General features: G+C 43.1%; 3 protein-coding genes across 5 annotated transcripts in view; 2 read left to right on the forward strand and 1 right to left on the reverse strand.

Moving 5' to 3' along the window:
- The window catches only part of LOC1270594 (gamma-aminobutyric acid receptor alpha-like), a 30,633-nt gene extending 21,785 nt beyond the window's left edge, over nt 1-8,848 (forward strand). Inside the window, exons 6-7 of the mRNA XM_061662975.1 lie at nt 6,920-7,061; nt 7,135-8,848. Of these exons, the coding sequence (XP_061518959.1) occupies nt 6,920-7,061; nt 7,135-8,077 (1,085 nt within the window). The 3' untranslated portion in view covers nt 8,078-8,848. The remainder of the gene's footprint in view (nt 1-6,919; nt 7,062-7,134) is intronic.
- Nucleotides 8,849-9,975: 1,127 nt separating this feature from the next.
- Nucleotides 9,976-11,554, reverse strand: LOC1270590 (glycerol-3-phosphate phosphatase). Its single transcript, XM_061662976.1, has 3 exons — nt 11,282-11,554; nt 10,935-11,211; nt 9,976-10,860 (listed from the first exon to the last, which is right to left on the reverse strand). Exons 1-3 carry the CDS (start codon nt 11,299-11,301, stop codon nt 10,198-10,200), a joined length of 960 nt encoding a protein of 319 aa, XP_061518960.1. The 5' UTR covers nt 11,302-11,554; the 3' UTR covers nt 9,976-10,197.
- Nucleotides 11,555-11,716: 162 nt separating this feature from the next.
- The window catches only part of LOC1270589 (DENN domain-containing protein 5B), a 32,642-nt gene continuing 26,178 nt past the window's right edge, over nt 11,717-18,180 (forward strand). For 2 of the 3 annotated variants that reach the window (XM_061655196.1, XM_061655197.1), the window contains exons 1-2: nt 11,718-12,201; nt 14,166-14,447. In XM_061655196.1, coding sequence (XP_061511180.1) covers nt 14,177-14,447 — 271 coding nt within the window. In that variant the 5' untranslated portion in view covers nt 11,718-12,201; nt 14,166-14,176. Of the gene's footprint in view, nt 12,202-14,165; nt 14,448-18,180 lie in introns of all 3 variants that reach the window. The other variant, XM_061655195.1, reaches the window with a different exon arrangement.

Raw genomic sequence — 18,180 nt, forward strand, 5'->3', positions numbered from 1 at the left:
GCAGTGTCCGTCTTTACCTACCTTCCCCTACTAGAGATTACAAGCGGAGGGAGTGTCTATCCTTTCTCTCACTCCTTCCGCTCCCTTTTCGGCATGCTGCGACCAATCGAAACGCTACTAGCGTAACAGGAGATCATCCATATTAGGAAGAAGCTCTATCGTTCCTCCTAATCGTTCCGGTTTCTCCATTTGTCTCGCTCTCACTAGAATATTTAAAACTTACTCTCTCTTATTTGGCGGTTATCACATGCTCTTATCATACGAGAAGCAAGATGACGAGCGGAGTGTGTATCCTTTCTCTCACTCCTTCCGCTACCTTTAAAGGATGCTGCGATCAAGCGAAACGCTACTAGCGCTGACCAATGTTCAAAGCATCGCAACAAGAGATCATCCAAATCAGGAGGAAGTTCTATCGATCCTCCTAATCGATCCGGTTTATCTACTTGCCGCATTACAGCTTATGAACCAGAGGTACAATAAAACACAACAAATCTATAAAGATTTAAAGCGCCTAGAGGTATGCAAAATGCGATTCATTCTATTAACGATACCTTTCGCTGTCTTGTTGATACATTGGCAGTAGATTTTTTTCTTTTACTGAATTGTAAATACTTCTTTTTCTAAATGTAAACTCTAAAATATATATAAAAACTACAAAACACTTATTGCATGTTCCAACCTGCAATAATGATGTGTACAAATGGGAAAGTGTTTCCTTAACAAGCATACCCCTTTAATGATTGGCTGTGATTTGTGTTTTGCTACCGGTACGACGGTGTTAAAAATAATAGTCAGAATTAAATTTATGCTCTACTCCATACGTCCCTGCGTCGCCGTGCCTGATCCAAACAGCCAGCGCAGTATTACCTGTTTCCTAGAATACCCGAAAGAGAGCGAAAGCTGTTACCTTGTTCACCGTTTGAAATCGTATCAGTGTTTTGCTAGCTTAACCATTCATCGTGCTGCGTTCAAGCTCAAGGTTATTATCTTCCAGTTCCGGACCCGCGAGATAATTCAATTCTCTCGGCCCGTTTTTCCACGCAACAATACGATGGCATTTTCTGCTTCCTTCCGGGGCGAAATTTTCTCACTGCTGTCCGTCGCTTTCCTTTTGTCGGCCCGCACCTCCCAAACGGCTGCAATATAAACGTCCTGGACGGCGGCAGCACAATGAAACAAGCAAACAAGCAAAAAATCGCCGACCGAACGAGCTGAAAACAGCTGATTCCGTTGCTCGCTTGCTTGCTTGGCTGCCGGCACGGAAGGAATGTAGCCCGAGTCTTGAGTGGATCAATTTCACCGTGTAAAAGGATAAATCTCGTTAGGAATCAATTTAGCTTTGTCAAGCTCGCGCAGGATGCCACGGCCACTGGTTCCGTGGTGGAATATTTACCCCTACCACCAGCGGTGAGCGTGGCAAAGGAAGCTTGGCGGTTTTTGTGGTGGTGGCCGCTACAGAAGATTATCGCTACAAAACGGCTGCTGCTGCTGTTGCTGCTTTTGCTGGTGTAGCCGGTATTATTTCCGACTATCTGGCACCGAAATAGTAATGCCAACCGAAAGAGGAGAATCATGTGCCTTATGTGTGTGGTGAGATGTGAAGAGAGAGAGAGAGAGAGATGAAAAATAGTTTGCATAGTTTTAGCGAACTGCGGGATGATGATCGTGGCATAAACTTTGAGGCAGAGCTTTAGCGAGAAGCATTGGTGTGGTTTTGTTAAGGGAAACGCTTTAAAGGGGTTGTAAAAGGTTTACATTTAGCGACTTTTCCCAATTAGAATGCTGAAACGTTTGCATCGAATTGGATAATTGGTGAGGATGTATTAATTAATATTTAAATTGAATTGAAGCAACTGTTTTGTGCTTTAAATCAGTAGTAAATGAATTATTAGTTGATTTTCTTTAACCACACAGAACAGCCAGATTGCAGTATTGCACATTAGTGGTTTTCAGCTATATTTCTTTTAGCTGATTTTGAAAAATATTTTTGAAAATTTTGCTCTAATATTTGTTATAATATTTGGTTGCGATGAAACGAGTGCGAGAGCAAGTTAATTAGCAGACAAAGTGAATAATAAGTAAGAATGGACGAGAATGTAAGTGAAGTTAAGAGAATTTAAAAGGGGAATTATTTTTAATTATTTGTTAATAATGGCTCAGTACCGTAAAAATGGTAGTTTTCGCAAATCCATCCCTACCAATGTTGAGGGCCTTCACGATTCTAGTCAGTTTTTTGTATGGAGTTTGACAGTTGGAGGCTGAAATCATGTAAACAATCCATACAAAACCACACAAAAAACTAGCCTGCGATTTTCAGTCTAGAAAATTTTAGCCTAAAAGCTAGAATTAGATTCGAGTACCTGCTCGAAAACACGGTGTTGTTTACATTTATCCCAAGGTGCATTAAAGACATCAGGTGATCGAATCTGGAATCAAAGTGTATGTAGTCCAGGTGGTCTCATGGCATTTTTTATAACCAAATTTGAATATCACTTTTTGACAGAACGAGTGAAAACTTTTGCTCCAACGAGCTTTCTGGAGGCTTGACGAATACTCAAAACACTCTTACAATCTTCATTCAGAAGCAGAAGCGATAAAAATCAGCCTTCTAAATTCATACACCTTGGGATAAGCCCACCTGTATATTATACTCACTTAGATAGCTGCTCGAAAACTGCTATACAATGCAAACAGCTGATAGGCTGAAATTTCAGCCTACGAGCTTCAAACGGAAAGGGCCGCATTATTGTAAAATTTTATTTTAGAAATAATTTTATCGATCTTAAATTGCAATAAATGTAATTTCTCGATAGTTTAACTCAAATAATTATGGGCAAAGTGGATGGAAGATAATTAAACCAGTTTAATTTAACTAATCCAGATTAGTGGATGGAAGATAATCAGTTTAAAAGCTTTTAATTTTTACTCCATGTTTCCTTATTACCAAAACCATAGTTACTTATAAGGAATTTCAATTACCTATGGTTGGACGCATAAAACTACTTATTTTTGCTGATGTTTAATGTAAATGTAAAGAAAAATTGGTTATAATTTGTACTGTTTTGCTAGTAGTGGTTTATTTTCATGAAAAGCTTATACATAAGTAATTCTTTTAAAGTTATCAATCTTAATTTAAATGTTCTGTTTTTGCAAAAAAAAAGATCATGTTTCATAAACCAACATGATCGATTTATAAGTAGTCTTTTAGAGGAGTATTTTCCAAAACTTTTCAATTATTTTGCGATGCGCAAATCTATTTACATCGAATTTTCAACCATACCAATGTCAATCATTTACATTTTTCCAGTCCACTAATTTCATGCTCTCCAGATAAAACTCTTCAACATTTTATCTTTCGTTCATTATCGTCCGCTTTTTTCTCGTTGAAAACATTAAAAAAAAAAGATATTTTTAAAAAACCCCTTCATAAAGTCATGCAACCCAGCGTACCCAAATATAATCTCGTGCACGTACCAATTCATCCTCTAAACAAGTGTATGGGCACGAATGACGATGATGCTGGTGTAAATTGTATCATCCTTTCGACAATTGTTCACTCGAAAACTGCTGCGGTTGACATATTCATGCGTATTCAAGTGGGCATTTGAATGAAAAGCATCGTTGTCATGCTGGAGGTTTTATTTCTTCCACCGGTTTTGATCGGTGGTACAGTTGAAAGCTGTTGGCTTATGGCGTTAACATTGATAACGATTTTGCATGCGTGTTTCATAGAATCAAAAACAATGAACATTTGCAGAACCAATTTTTACTCCAACACAACGCTTCTTAACTCTATGCCCGTACCGGGAAATTAAACAAAATCCTGTAGATTTTGAAAATTAGATAAATTGCACATGTGAAAGTTGGTACATTTCTTGGAAGCGCTCATCAACCATCAAGAAACCTAACAAACAGATTGGCAAAGTAAATTTTAAAAATAAACTTCCTAGAGCTTCCTGGGACGGAGAGTCTTTAACATTATGATTATGCAGAGAATATATTCCAGTAAGCATAATAAAACGTTACCAAATCACAAGAAATTTCCAAAAAACCCATTGAATCCGTTACAGTAACAACGGTGACGGTTGTAACACTCTCTATTCAGTTCACTTGTTTCTTGCTTCCTCCGGGCACAAATCAATCCCACACGCGTAGCAAACAGTAAACAAACCTGAAATTACACAGCGACAGACACTTTAGCGCCCTTTCCTTCGCGTCAACGCTTGGGCGGAAATTCCACTTCCGTCCGGATGTCCCACATGCCAGCGTCCCATTGCATTGCGAATTAACACCTTGGCCATAAGGAAAGGGACAGGAACGATGGCGAATGGGAAAACGAGAAGGTGATTAAAATTTCCGTCCCATATATGGGCCGCGTACCCATCCATCGGTCGGGAGAATGCGCTTCGCCCAAAAGTGACTCGTTTCGAAAGCAGGATTTTGAAGAATTTGTGTACTTTTGCCGCCCGGTGCCACACCTTGCTTCCTGTTGCTTTGATTCTGCGCCAGCTTCACACACCCAGACTTTGTCGTCGAGCAAATAAACACATTACCGTTTTCGAGACGAATGTAACGAAGTGAAATGGCGTGTAATTGTGAAGCAGATACATAAAGCGCGATAGAATTTAAAGATCGACTCGTATTAAATGTTTTGCTCGAAAGTGTGTGCTTTAAGTATGAGCCTTCTTTGCAAAGGATAAAACAAGATTTGGCTCTACTTTTCAATGTTTATTAACTCATCTTCGCATTGTGCGTTAGATTGTATATAATTTGAGTTGGAAAATAACAAATATCATATAATAATATCACAATTTCATATTTGAGGTGCTTTTAGGTGTTGATTTTAAAATGTAAAAGCTTAATATATCAAAACATTTCTTTCTAAGTTATATTCCAATAACAGTAATAGCAGGCTTATGTTATGAAGATCTAGATAGAATCTTATAATTTAAAAGAAAAAATAAAACTGTTTAAGATAAACACACATAGTACAAACATGAGTAACTAAACATTTTTAAAGTTGTACACATTTGTTATTGTTGCAAACCTTCAACGTAAAGCAAATAATAGATTGCAATAGTTGACAGTTTTGTTTGTCTTCCTGTGTTATATTTATTGCATTGGGTATATTTTTTATTCCAATATCAATGCTGTATTCTTAAATGTGAATAAAATAGAATTAGTAACTTTTTTTTCATTAAAATTTGTCATGGTTTCCCACGATATATTGGTTGGTTCCCTTCAATTTTTGGTGCGTTCCCATATTGTTTTGGTGCGCTCCCACGATTTTTTGGCCGTTTTCCAGAACTTTTTGGACCAATTGTATTGATATCCAATCGGAAAATACCAATAAATGATAGGAATGAACCAAAAATCTATGGGATACGATAAAAAAAATCTTGGGAACGCACCAAAAAATCGTGGGAACTGACCAATAAATCGTGGGAAACCCTGTATATATTTTTCCAAATTTTGAAGACACGTCCTCGCGTGTGAAGAGGATTTTGAAAATTACTAGTTAATTTGGCTAGATTACAGGGCTGCGCAACTAAATTTCAAATATCTCCTTTACTCTAAAGAGTGCTTGTGACGACCCCTAAAGAGTTTTAAAACCAAACCAAAACTGGTCCTGACACCAATTCATTATCTTTTCCGGTTCAAGAACTGCACACAACATAATAACGGTCTTAGATCGAAAACTGAACCCATACTGGTCCTGGAACCTATCACAAATCTATAAGGATCCATGATAGCTCCCGATATCATTTAATTTTCGAATCAGTATCTAGAACTGTTTTCGAACTGGATTCGAATCCAGAACGATACTTGAATTTGGTCCGGGTCTGGAACCGATACAATTCCAGGTCCAATCGACCAACCATTCCCGGTAGTATATGTGCAACGTAGGAATAGTGTAGGAATTAGCGTAGGAAAAAGCGCAGGAATTCGGCGTAGGCATTAGCGTAAAAAATTTAGTAGAATTTGTACAGTAATTTGTTCCTTGATAACTTTTTTTTCTGAAATGACGATTTAAAAAAAGTGAAAATGTGTTACACAATAATTTTTTAAAATTGTTTTTGGTGTAATATTTCCTTCAGGCTTTTGTGGTATATCTTTAATTAAAAAAAGACAAGTTTGGGGACGTTTGCAGATCATAAGGACGAAATAAAAATATTGAGAAAATAATAAATTTTAATAAGAAACAATATCAACCAAATAATTCAAATAAGAAATAATACTATCGACAATTTCAAATGTTAACACAGATAAATAAAAGACTGCATGTTAAAAGCAAGCAAAGAAAGATGTAAAGCTTTAAAAAAACAGTAACAATGGAGGGAAAAGCAGGGCTTCTATAGCTCCCTACACCAAAGTCATATCGAAACCACCACATCAGATGTGGCCTAGATTCGCTCCCAGAGGAAAAATGCTTACCAAAATATAACCACATCTTCGCACATCACGACCAAGCATTCCCACCATTATCCATCCCGTCCCGTCGGCATGTTCGATTATTACCCCGTTTTGTATTGACGCTCGAGAATATTAATACTCTCTGATAAATAGGGAATCATCTATTCAAATAAGACGCCTTCTCCCACCGCTTGCGCACATGTGTGCCGGGCGAGGGCGCAATGAACCACGCTGGTGCCGTCCCGATAATAGCACAACATATTGTTATTCATGTTTTTAGTCAGGGTTGAAAGGTTAAAAATGGAAAGAGGAATTGAATCTACAAAGGGGAAGAGACAGACCATGCAAGGCCCAGCAAAAGGTTCGGAAAATGTTTCGGCGGGAAAGGTACTCCAGAGGGACGAAATTGACTTTTGAATTGAAGTTTGAGGGGATGGGAAGCTCTGATCGAGAGGCAACAGCCACTGATAAGAAGGGTTACTGATTGTGATTTACATCGTTCCAGCGGAATATTCAATGCTGCTGGTAAGCTTCCATCTCCAGCGGCACATGGGCAACTTCCTGATACAAGTGTACGGACCGTGCGTGCTGCTGGTCGTCCTGTCCTGGGTTTCCTTCTGGTTGAACCGCGAGGCAACGGCAGATCGGTAAGTATGCCTCACGCCAACCGATTGCCTCCATCACCACCACGGGATTCAGGACACATCTCTCTGCTTTTAGGGTTTCGCTCGGCATCACCACCGTACTGACGATGACGTTCCTGGGTTTGGAGGCGCGCACCGACCTGCCGAAGGTGCCCTACCCGACCGCGCTGGACTTTTTCGTGTTCCTTTCGTTCGGCTTCATCTTCGCCACGATCATCCAGTTCGCGATCGTGCACTACTTCACCAAGTACGGCTCGGGCGAGTGTTACTTCAGCGTGGACGAGCTAACGTCCAGCTCGGACGACGAGGACAGTGACCGGGAGGCGCCCGATCGCAACGGTCCCGGTTCGTCCCGAGCCGCCCAGCATCATCACTCCATCAACATTGCGGGCCCCGCGGGCACGCCGGGCCGGTGCGGAGGCAAGCGCTGCTCCACCATTACCTCGATCAGCGGTGCTCAGGGCAGCGGTGCGACGGACTCCCGCATCATCGAGGTCATACCACTGTCCGTGTGTTCCTTCCCGCTTACGCCGATGCGGAAGACGCCCAAAACTTCCTGGACCGACGTGTCCTGCTTCGGCGGGGGCAGTTCCTGTGGCGTGGAGGACTCGACGACCAGCGACCCACACGCCAGCACCTCCACCGTGGAGCGCGCCGGTGCGTATGGAGCGCCCATCGAGACGGCCACTACCTCGTCCTCGTTCGCGTCCCCGCCGACGACGTCCGCGCTGGGCGGCCACCATCGTAGACGGTCAGGAGCAGCAGGGTCCACGCATGGCGGGGTGCAGCAGCACCATCTCACCATCAATGCGCCACTGACGGCGTCGGAAACGCACGGCACCAATGGGCACCGGACGCGCCGACGCAGGAAACGAGCGCCACGGTTCAACTCGGTCTCGAAGATCGATCGTGCCTCGCGCATCTTCTTCCCACTGCTGTTCCTGGCCATCAATGTGTTCTACTGGTATCTGTATCTGTCGCGGAGCGAGCGACTACCCCAGCAACCGAAGGTCGGATAGGAAGGGCCCCGCAGGAAGCTTTGATTGATGATCTGTGCCCTCCACACGAAAGAAAGCCGCAAGGAAGCGAAGGGATATTGAACAAAAAAATGTAGTAGCAATAACAGAAATTGTTTCTAAGTTTAAGCCACGAAACCGAAAATTCCGTTGTGTAGTGTAGTGAAATTAAATTTAAATTGCTAAAACTAAATGTGCCAATTTTGGGGAGAAACGCGGAAGTAGAGAACAAAACCAGTTGGGCCCGAAACAAAACCAAGAGAAAAATAAAACGCTATCAAAGATGCTACTAGAAGTAACAAAAGAAATTAGAACATTAGATGAAAAGGTAGAAAAGACAGTGAAGAAAGAAAGCAACATACAACCTACATTGAACAAATATTGTCAGTTAAAAAAACGCGTTGGGACCAGATGCGCTTACTAAACAAGAAAGAAGAATTGATTAAACAAATGTTGGAGATATTTGAAGGAAATAGGCACAAGGCCAAGCGTAGGATGTAGAACCCGCACAGCAACGCAATCGGGGCAGGAGGAGCTTCTGGTCAATTTTGAGGATCTGGTGTTCGTTCCACAAATAAAACCGACGCGTGTGCCGCAGGTACGGACGGTCAGGTTGATAGCAAAGTAAGGGGCGGGGATGGGATAAAACAGAAAACCGTTACCACTAGCAGAGATTTAAAAAGCAAGTTTAACAAATTGCCATAGTAAAACCAAAAAACGATGTTGGATGTGTGTCGGCAGTAGTGAAAATAAAACCAATAGTGTTCAATAGTGTGCGTTTGTGCAGGCGTTTGAAGTAGTGATGGGAAAAATGACGTTTTGTCGGCATCGATTCCGGCTAGCTCCGAAGATTTCCGGAATCGATTCCGGATAGTAGAAATTGGATCGGCTCGGAATTGGATCCGAAATCGGCTTCGGAATTGGATTCGGAATCGGCTTCGGAATTAGTTCCGGAATCGGCTTCGGAATTGGATCCGGAATCGGCTTCGGACTTGGTTCCGGAATCGACTTCGGAATTGGATCCGGAATCGGCTTCGATATTTGTTCCGGAATCGACTTCGGAATTGGATCCGGAATCGGCTTCGGAATTAGTTCCGGAATCGGCTTCGGTATTGGTTCCGGAATTGGCTTTCGAATTGGTTCCAAAATCGTCTCCGGAATTGGAATCGGCTTCGGAATTGGTTCCGGAATCGGCTTCGGACTTGGTTCCGGAATCGACTTCGGAATTAGATCCGGAATCGGCTTCGGAATTGGTTCCGGAATCAGCTTCGGAATTGGATCCGAAATCGGCTTCGGAATTGGATCCGGAATCGACTTGCGAATTGGATCCGGAATCGGTTCCGAGATCGGTTGTGGAATCGAAATCTGCACAAGAATCGAAAATGGCTCCCAAATCAGAATCAGCTTCGAAATCGGAGTCGGTTTTGGCATCTCCATAAGAATAGGCGTTTGGATTCAATGATGATACGTAGTAATATTAGAAAAGGATCAAAATTTACTTATAAACGATCCATTTTCATGGAGATTCCCAGACTGCTTTCGCTTTTGATACTTCTTATTTCAGTTCAAAAACAGATGGTCATTTCGGATTTAATTCCAATTACCGTCCAATTCCATTACCGGAACAAATTGCGATTCCCCGGGTTTCAGAGTCATCTCCGGAATCGGCTCCAGAATTGGAATCGTTTTATGAATCGGAATCGGCTCCGAAATCGACTTCGGAATCGGAATCGGCTCCGGAATTGATTCTGAACACGGAATCGGGTTGGTCCGATCCCGAGCTCCCACCACTAGTTTGAAGAGGTCCGAATTTGTCATTTCGAAAATATAATTTGCTTACGCAAGAAAGCACGTGACAAGGGCGATAAGAGGAATTTTAATTAGGCACTTAAAACAATTGGTTCTAACGATATTTTTAAAAGCTTTTGCAACAATGTGATAGTTTATGGGCGATTTTTTTGTTGTTACCCATTTTGCCAAAAGCGCACATTTATTGAGGTATTTATTTTTTTTTCAACACTCTCACGAACCAATTGTTTAAAACAACGGTTACACTTTCGCACCATCTCATGCTGAAACAATCTTACAGCACTTACAAGCACCTCTCAGCCATCCCCCACTCATCACAGATACGGCAGTAAGTCACCCAGCTTAGGTAGAAACACATCCGGCACCAGTGCCCTCACCGCCGGATCCTCCGACTGCCCGTACTTTGCTATATCCTCCGCCTTGTGTATACCCGTTTCGACCAGCAGCGTCTGGAAGTCACAATTCTTCCCCAGCAAAATGTCCGTATTGCACCGATCGCCAATCATGAGCGTACGGGCCGGATCCACATCGTACTCCCGGCGGATGATCTCGCAAATGTGTGGATTCGGTTTGCCCATCACAATCGGTTCCCGCTCGGAGCAGGTCACCATCGCCTGCACGATACTGCCCGTGCCGGGTATAACCCGGTCCGGCATCGGGAACCGCTCATCCGTGTTCGTGCCAATGAATATAACGTCCGGATTGTTCAGATACGAGGCCGCTTTCATCATCTTGACGAAGCTAAAATGCTCATCGAACCCAACAATCACGGCACCGACGTCCGGATCGGGCACAAAGCTGGCGACAGTGTCCGCCAGACTGCCCTGGATCGTGTCCGGCCCGATGCCGATGTGCCGTATGCCAACGGCGTCCAGCTCCTTGGTGATGCCCGTCGAACCGATCGTGTACACGGTCTTGGAGAAGCCCACACTCTTCAGGTACTGTGCCGCCAGGTACGCAGTCGATATGATGTTGTCCTTAAGTAAGCAAAAAACAAAAACGATGTGTATTCCATTTTCCGACCCATTTGTCGCACCGGGTTTACACTTACGATGGTCACGTTAAAGCCAAGCTTGACCGCTTTCTCCACAAATTCCGGGCGCGTTTTCGTCGAGTTGTTCGTCACGAAGAACAGCTTCTTGCCGTTTGCGATGAAACGATTTATCACCTCGGGCGCCCCGGGCAGCGGGTTGTTGTCCACCCAGATCACCCCGTCGCAGTCCGTTAGCACCGTGTCGAACGAATCGAGCCACTGCTTGATCTCGGCCGGCGAAAGGGAGCCAAGGTTTTGGCCACTGTATTTCGACATTCTGGACAGCCGATGGAAGCTAGCCGGGGTGGAAGAATGTATGAATAACCGAGTAGGGTAAACACACTTCCAGGCAGATGGATACTTACGATCGGGTTAAAAAGGACATAAAACACACAGAAAGCGATTGTTTAATTCGTCCGGGCTTGGCTGACCCGTCGTCGTCGACGAGGAGGGGAATTTAATTTGTGCAACCCATCTGACATTGCCCAATGTCAAGCGCAAATTGTCAACAAACGGCAACAGTGTGTCAGTTTGAATTTAAAATTTGTCTTTTTAATTACTTTAAAACAGAAAGAATGAATTTAAAAGTCTGCTTAAAGTGTTCTGTTATATTTTGGTAATATTTTTGCAAACAAAACAAAAACATTCCTCGCTTTTCGTACCCACCTTCAACCAACGCTACGAAAAGGTATCGCACGGTTCCGTCCTAGCAGCACTGAACCGCACGCTATAGACGCGCTCCAGCCAACCGCGATCTGTCAAAGAGCAGCGCAGCTCCGCGGACGGGGCTGTGTATATATTTTTTTCCGTTTGTTTTCCTTTGTCTTTCAACGCGAGCAGTGTAGGTCGCTGGCTGTGCGTGCGTCGTCGTGCTACGTCGTCGAAGGTTCACACACTCTCTGCTGGAGCAGCAGCAGCAGCAGCAGCAGCTCCTCCAATTCCACACAGTGCAGAAACGTAGTCGCATCGTATCTGAAGAAAAAAAAAAGAAGTGCTTTTGTGCTAGAATGCAGCTCGGAATGTGATTGTTGTGGCGGAAGGGTGTTAACAAAAATGGATGTGTCACAGGAAGAAGCATCCCCGTGCCTGGTGCCGTGATTTACTGCTGCTGCCCCCCGTTCAGAGCGCCAGCTACTACGAGAAAGCAAAAGGCTCATAATTGTGTGAAAAAAAGGAAAAAAATCATTCTCCTCATTGCATAGTGTTTAAGGGCTTAATTGTAGTGTGAGTGTGTGTGTGTGTGTGTTTAAATCTCGTCCGCGTACCAGCAAAAGTGTAAAGAAAAGTAAGTGAAGTTCGAGTAGATATTAAAGAGAAAAAAAGTGTTGTAAAATATTCCCCAAAAGAATGTGTGCAAACGTTTGTGTTAGTGTGTGCGTGCTGATGTGATTGGGATTTTGCTCTCGCTTGGTCCCATCTCCCCCATTTCGTTTTCTCTCGCTCACACTCTCTCTCTCGCGTTCGCGTTCGCGTTCGTCCCTTGCTCTCAGGCGACGTCCAAGGGTGAAGGCCAAGCAAAACCCTCGAAGAAGATGATGCTGTGCAAGCAGCAAGAAGCAAGAAGAGATCGTTAGAAAGCGGCGTAGAATCAATTCGTTCCCATCACTGTGTGTGTGTTTGTGTGCAGGGCAAGAAGATATTTAAAATCATCATTGTTTCCCGTACTTCGTCTTCGATCTGTGCATGAGAAGGAGAAGATTACGCATTCACAAGAATGTGGAAAGGGGGCTGGCAGTGGTGGTGGTCTCGACCTTTCACTTCCCCCTACCCCATTTTTGAGCACAACCAACCCAGCCAAACGCACGCAAACACGGGTGAAAGCTACGTTGCGCCACTCTTTCCTGTCCGCCTGCTTCGTTCCTTCCACCCTTCCACCCCACAGCCTTTATCCTTCAACCGCTGGCAAGTTGGCAAGCTTGGGGCCACGAGCCAAGTGTCCTGTGCACGGTTGTAAACAGTTGTGCGCGCGCGCGCGTCCGCTCGAACGCTCGATTGCGCCTCACCATCCGTTCGCGTAAACAATTCTATATTGAGCACACAGCAGCAAACACACATGCACACACACACACGGTACACACAGTGGCACAGTGGCAATGGCGCAAAAGTTCGTCATTCGCTTATCACATTATCCTTTAGCAAGCTGGGCTGCACGTGCACGTCGTGTAAACGGCGGCCGTTTGGCTAAAGAGGTGACCATCGCCAATTGTGCCTTCAAGTGGCCACTGCTTGCGTACAATTATCAAGCCAAACGTGTACAGTTGGTTTGGTGGGGTAGGGGGAGGACGAAGGGTAACCATGTGGGGGTATTTAAAGGGGGATAGAAGATGAGAGACCCCTTCAAGGGCATGATCTGTTTTCGGTTGAACGGGCAGGAAGGTCAACTTTGTATACGTTCTTTCCGACTGTGTGCGTGTGTGTGTGTTTGTGCGTAGTCCGCTTAGAACCGGTCGAGCATTAGGTTTTTATTTTTGTGCCGAAACGCGCTTCGCTTCGTAGTATGCTTCTTTTTTTGTTTTATTTATGAACACACCACCACGCTGTGTTTACCAACAGTCGCGAGCGATCCACCCAAACGACGTCAGCGTTTCAGTTCATGCATTTCCCCCCCCCCCCCCCCCTCATACAGGGTTTCCCACGATTTATTGGTCAGTTCCCATGATTTTTTGGTGTGTTCCCACGATTTTTTGGTCGTATCCCATAGATTTTTGGTTCGTTCCCATAATTTATTGGTATTTTCCGATTGGATATCAATACAATTGGACCAAAAAATTCTGGGAAACGACCAAAAAATCGTGGGAACGCACCAAAAAAATATGGGAACCCACCAAAAATTGATGAGAACCAACCAATAAATCGTGGGAAACCCTGTAACAGGAAACAGGGAGAGAAGATAATCACACAACAGAGAAGATTGGCATGATTGGCGAAAAGAAAGGAAAAAAACGATTATGCCAAAAATGTTGCCAAGGAGGCGTTGAAGAGCCATTTTTTTGCAGTTTTTGCCTTCATGTTGGTATCAGTTTGAAGTGAAAACATACCCGTGGCCGTCGTTTGTGTGTGTGTGTGTGCGTGTGATTATGTTATGATTCATCCACGAGGGGACCTTACAACAACACACCCTAAAAGCTCATAATCGGTCCTTGTCTTCATCGTCGTCCTCTTCTTCGCCTGCCTTCCCAGCACAAATTCCAACGTTTACCCCACCACCTTTTCCGCTCATGTTTCTTTTCTCGGCGTGTCTGGTTACAGCACCGCACAGAATGAGTGATAAATCCAACGGCCAGCACGGGATGGCTGACAGTGTTAGTGGTGGCGGTGGCCGTAACGTTACAACCGAGTCCGGAACGAATAATGGTGGCACGACATCGACGGAAGCGGTCCGCAATCGGACCGAATCTCCCGGCCCCGGCGGGGGTGGGCCACGGGTCGGGCAGAACGACAGTGTGCAGCAGCAGTTCACACGCTTTGCGGATTACTTCGTCATCTGCGGGCTGGATCTGGATTCCGGGCTGGAGCCGGACCTTTTTGCAGGTAAGATTCAAATACGATTTCTAATACAAGATATTTTTTTAAATAATGTGAAATACATGTTTAGGCAGTTTTAACCCCGTTTAATGATTATGATAAGGTAATTCTTCTCAAAATCATGTCTACGACCTTAATTGCCTTTTTTACAGAGACTTTGTGGCTAATGGCTGACATTTGTTCTGAATTATTTAGTAATGTCCTTCTCTTTTTATGCATCTGTAATTGCATTTTATCTCTCTTTGCGAGGACCTTTCCAATTCAGTTTAAAACGAAGCACTGGATTTTTCGATGTGATGCTCATCACGTGTCTAAATCGCACCAATGCGTCATTGCTGTAGTTTGATTGTAGCCTTTTCAATCAATTAAGCTCTCAATTTGTTGTACTTGATTTTTTTTTTGTTGGTAATGGTTGATAATGTTCCAAAATGCCATCGCCACATCCTTTGTACAATAGCATATTATTAAATTAATTCGTCAGTACAACTCCATGTTACTGAATCTTTCGTTTAAAATATCATAATTAAACTTTAGAATGGGGATTTATCTTCATAAATATTTTCGAGAATTTTTATGATTTAATACGTATTGGACGCATATCAGAGCAAAAATAAAAATGATGAAATGCTTTCTGAGATTCATAACATACATCATAACCATAACTTTTATTTTAAATCTTCCTATGTATCATACATAATGGCTTAAATACCATCCCATGGTCTTACCATGGTCTCTAAAATGGGAAGAATTGTTTGTATTGGTAGTTGGAAACACTAAAGATCATGCATTTTACTTTAAAAAGATCAATTAGTAGAATATACAATTAAAACTCTTACTCGTATGACAGCAGCTCATTGTCTGTTTACTTTGTCCCATCTCTAAACGTCATCTATCTCAAGACTTAGATGTATTTTAACAACTTTATTGCATCTGAAGTTACTTCAATACATTTAGAACGTTTCATCGTTGAAAGAGAATGGGGTCTTTCACGATACTAGTCAGCTTTTTTAATGGAGTTTGACAGTTCCACCACACACAAACCACACACAAAACTAGCCGCGATATTCGGCCTAGATTATTTCAGGCTCAAAGCTAGAATTAGATTCGAGTAACTGATCGAAAACAAGGTCCATCCAAGGTGGTGTTTTCATCTATCCCAAGGTGCATTAAAGAGATCAGGTGATGGAATCCAGAATCAAATTGTATGCTATGAGACCATGTTTTTATAACCAAATTTGAACTTCACTTATTGACAGAAAAGGTGAAAACTGGCTCAAACATGATTTCTGGTACCTTGACGATTCCACAAAACACTCTTAAAATCTTCCTTCAGAAGCAGAAGCGATAAAAATCAACCTTCTAAATACATACACCTTGGGATAAGCTCACCTGTATATTATACCCACCTAGATAGCTGCTCGAAAACTGCTATACAATGCAAACAGCTGATAGGCTGAAATTTCAGTCTACTATCTTAAAAGGGAAACCGGCCCAATATCAGATGGCTGACCAGAGAGAAGCTAAATTTGAAGTACAATTACTGATTCTTATCCTCAATAGTAAAATAAGATAGCTCATCGTTTCCAACTTGTCTTTTTTGCTCTGAGCTAACGTTTGACAAATCTATCTGGCTAGAAACGATTGCTCAAAAACAAGCAGCGAACATTTTAACCTTCGGACTGGTCCTCTCTACACTTTATTTGATTATTTCATGTCTCTTTTTGGGGAACCGCTCGTCTGGCAAGTAGTAACGCGCCCCTCCTAACGCACTATTGCCCGGACGATATCAATTGTTGTCAATTAATATAAATTGATGTAGCAGCACCATTGCTCGCCCGTATGCGCCAGACGTTTGCAGGCAGGAAGCGTAAAGATCCAGCCATAGCGTGTTGGTTGTGGTCCGAGCGAGATGCATATGCGGTGTATACAAAGAACAAACTTCCTTTCGGACGTGCAGCAGCGGTCAATCGTACTTAGTTAACATTTCGTCAGTTGAAGTAGCCGCAGGAAACTTACCACACAAACGAACTCAATTGAGCTGAATGTACAGTTCCTTTGTGCTCGTCTTACGATACACACGCTAGGCTCGATCGAGTTTCACAAAGCCCAATGTACTTGAAGCAATATTTGAAGCCGATGACGATGACCCATCGGGTTACATTAAAATGCTAATGCGTCGCTTTTTTCTCTGTCGCCCGTGTTTTCGAGGCTATCGAGGAGTGTGATAGTAGTAGTAAAAAAACGTTCATTACATTGTCGCACTGGCATTGGTGTCTGCGGTGCTGTAGCGAACTTTTTACAACTAATTTTCCTATCACTGCCCACGAGCTTCCGGTATGGTTCGGTACACGTGTTGCGCGTGCGGTGCGCCGGTGCCGCAAGGTTGTTATTGTTTTGAATATTTCTTATCGGAAACGGAACAGAAACGAGCTAATAACATGCTCGATGTGATGTATGTAAGAGCCGAACTTGATTTTGAACAAAATAAACAATAAAAATGGTGTTATTTGATACTAAATTGTTATGTACTTAATAGTGTCTTAATAACTCCATTTGCAATTGTGTGCAACTGTTTGTCTGTTTCTATTTTCAAGTCCGTTCTATTACACTGCAATGTGTGTGAGCAAATCGTCGCCTAAAGTGGGCGCTTAGCATACCAAATTCTGCTGACGTACGCGCAAGACACGCACCTTAGACGGATGGGTTGAGATAGAAGAAAAAAACACGGGAAGAAAAAAAAGAATACAGACACTTGCAGCAGCGCCTTAATGGTGGTGGGAAAACACGGCGCACCTATTGACCAACAGTCTGGTGTGTGAGCTTGGGGGAGAGGGCAAGTGAACAGACAAATGACCTCAAGAATGTGGCACCCGTCGCAACCACCCCCTTCCATACATGGCGCTCATGGTGGGAGTTAACTGTCGGTCGGTCCCATCTCGCGCGGATGCCTTCAAGTTTGAAGCTAATTTTTCAATTGCTTGCGACGGCCGTACATAATAATACCGTATGGTTTGTATGTGTGTGTGTCTGTTTTCGTCGTGTTCGCTGAACTCGTGAGAGATGCTGAAATACTGCCGTTGGCCACAGCGCACGGTTTAGCTGCAAGATGTGTACGACAGGCCATCGGGGTACAATAAGTCTTCAAAAAAAAAAATCATGCGTTATGTGTGGGAAGAAATTAAACTTCGCTTCCACTGTTCTCAATATCTCCATTACTTTTATGCCTCTTTTCGGATGTAAGTAAAATTTGAATCGACGGAACGAAGCTATAAAACAGTAGATGTGTTAAGTTATCGCATGTTTTCCCCCTTTTTGCGTGATATTTCAAGTATGTTCGAGAGAAAATATCATAAAATGGCTACAGATAAATTTTAAGCATCAATTTTGATATTTGAAGATGATTGCGATTGGGATTGGGATTCGTTTGAGATTCGATCGGGATTAGAATTGCGATTCGAATTGGATTGGAATTCGATTGAGTTTCTGTCTGGGATTGGGATTGCGAATCGATTGGGATTGGGATTCGTTTGAGATTCGTTTCAAAGATTCGAATTCCATCCAGGATTGGGATTCGAAGATTCGAATCCCTTCTGAGATTCATTTTTCCCATCACTAATATCAAGTGCGAAGGATGTCAGCATGATGCATGATGCCGTTCCGAAATCAACTGATGCGCTTGTCCTGTCAAATGCTGCAGTTGCGTTAAACCTTGCTACGCTTGCGGAATCAAGTTAAAAAG

The sequence above is a fragment of the Anopheles gambiae genome, chromosome 3 (assembly GCF_943734735.2).
Source record: "Anopheles gambiae chromosome 3, idAnoGambNW_F1_1, whole genome shotgun sequence".
Taxonomy (NCBI): domain Eukaryota; kingdom Metazoa; phylum Arthropoda; class Insecta; order Diptera; family Culicidae; genus Anopheles; species Anopheles gambiae.

What these genes read in the sequence shown, in the direction of transcription:
- LOC1270590 (XM_061662976.1), bottom strand. Translation starts at nt 11,301, where the DNA reads ATGTCCTTTTTAACCCGATC. An exon ending in ATGTCCTTTTTAACCCGATC is followed by an intron (nt 11,212 to 11,281) that starts GTAAGTATCCAT and finishes CACCCCGGCTAG; the next exon opens with CTTCCATCGGCTGTCCAGAA. An exon ending in TTGGCTTTAACGTGACCATC is followed by an intron (nt 10,861 to 10,934) that starts GTAAGTGTAAAC and finishes TGCTTACTTAAG; the next exon opens with GACAACATCATATCGACTGC.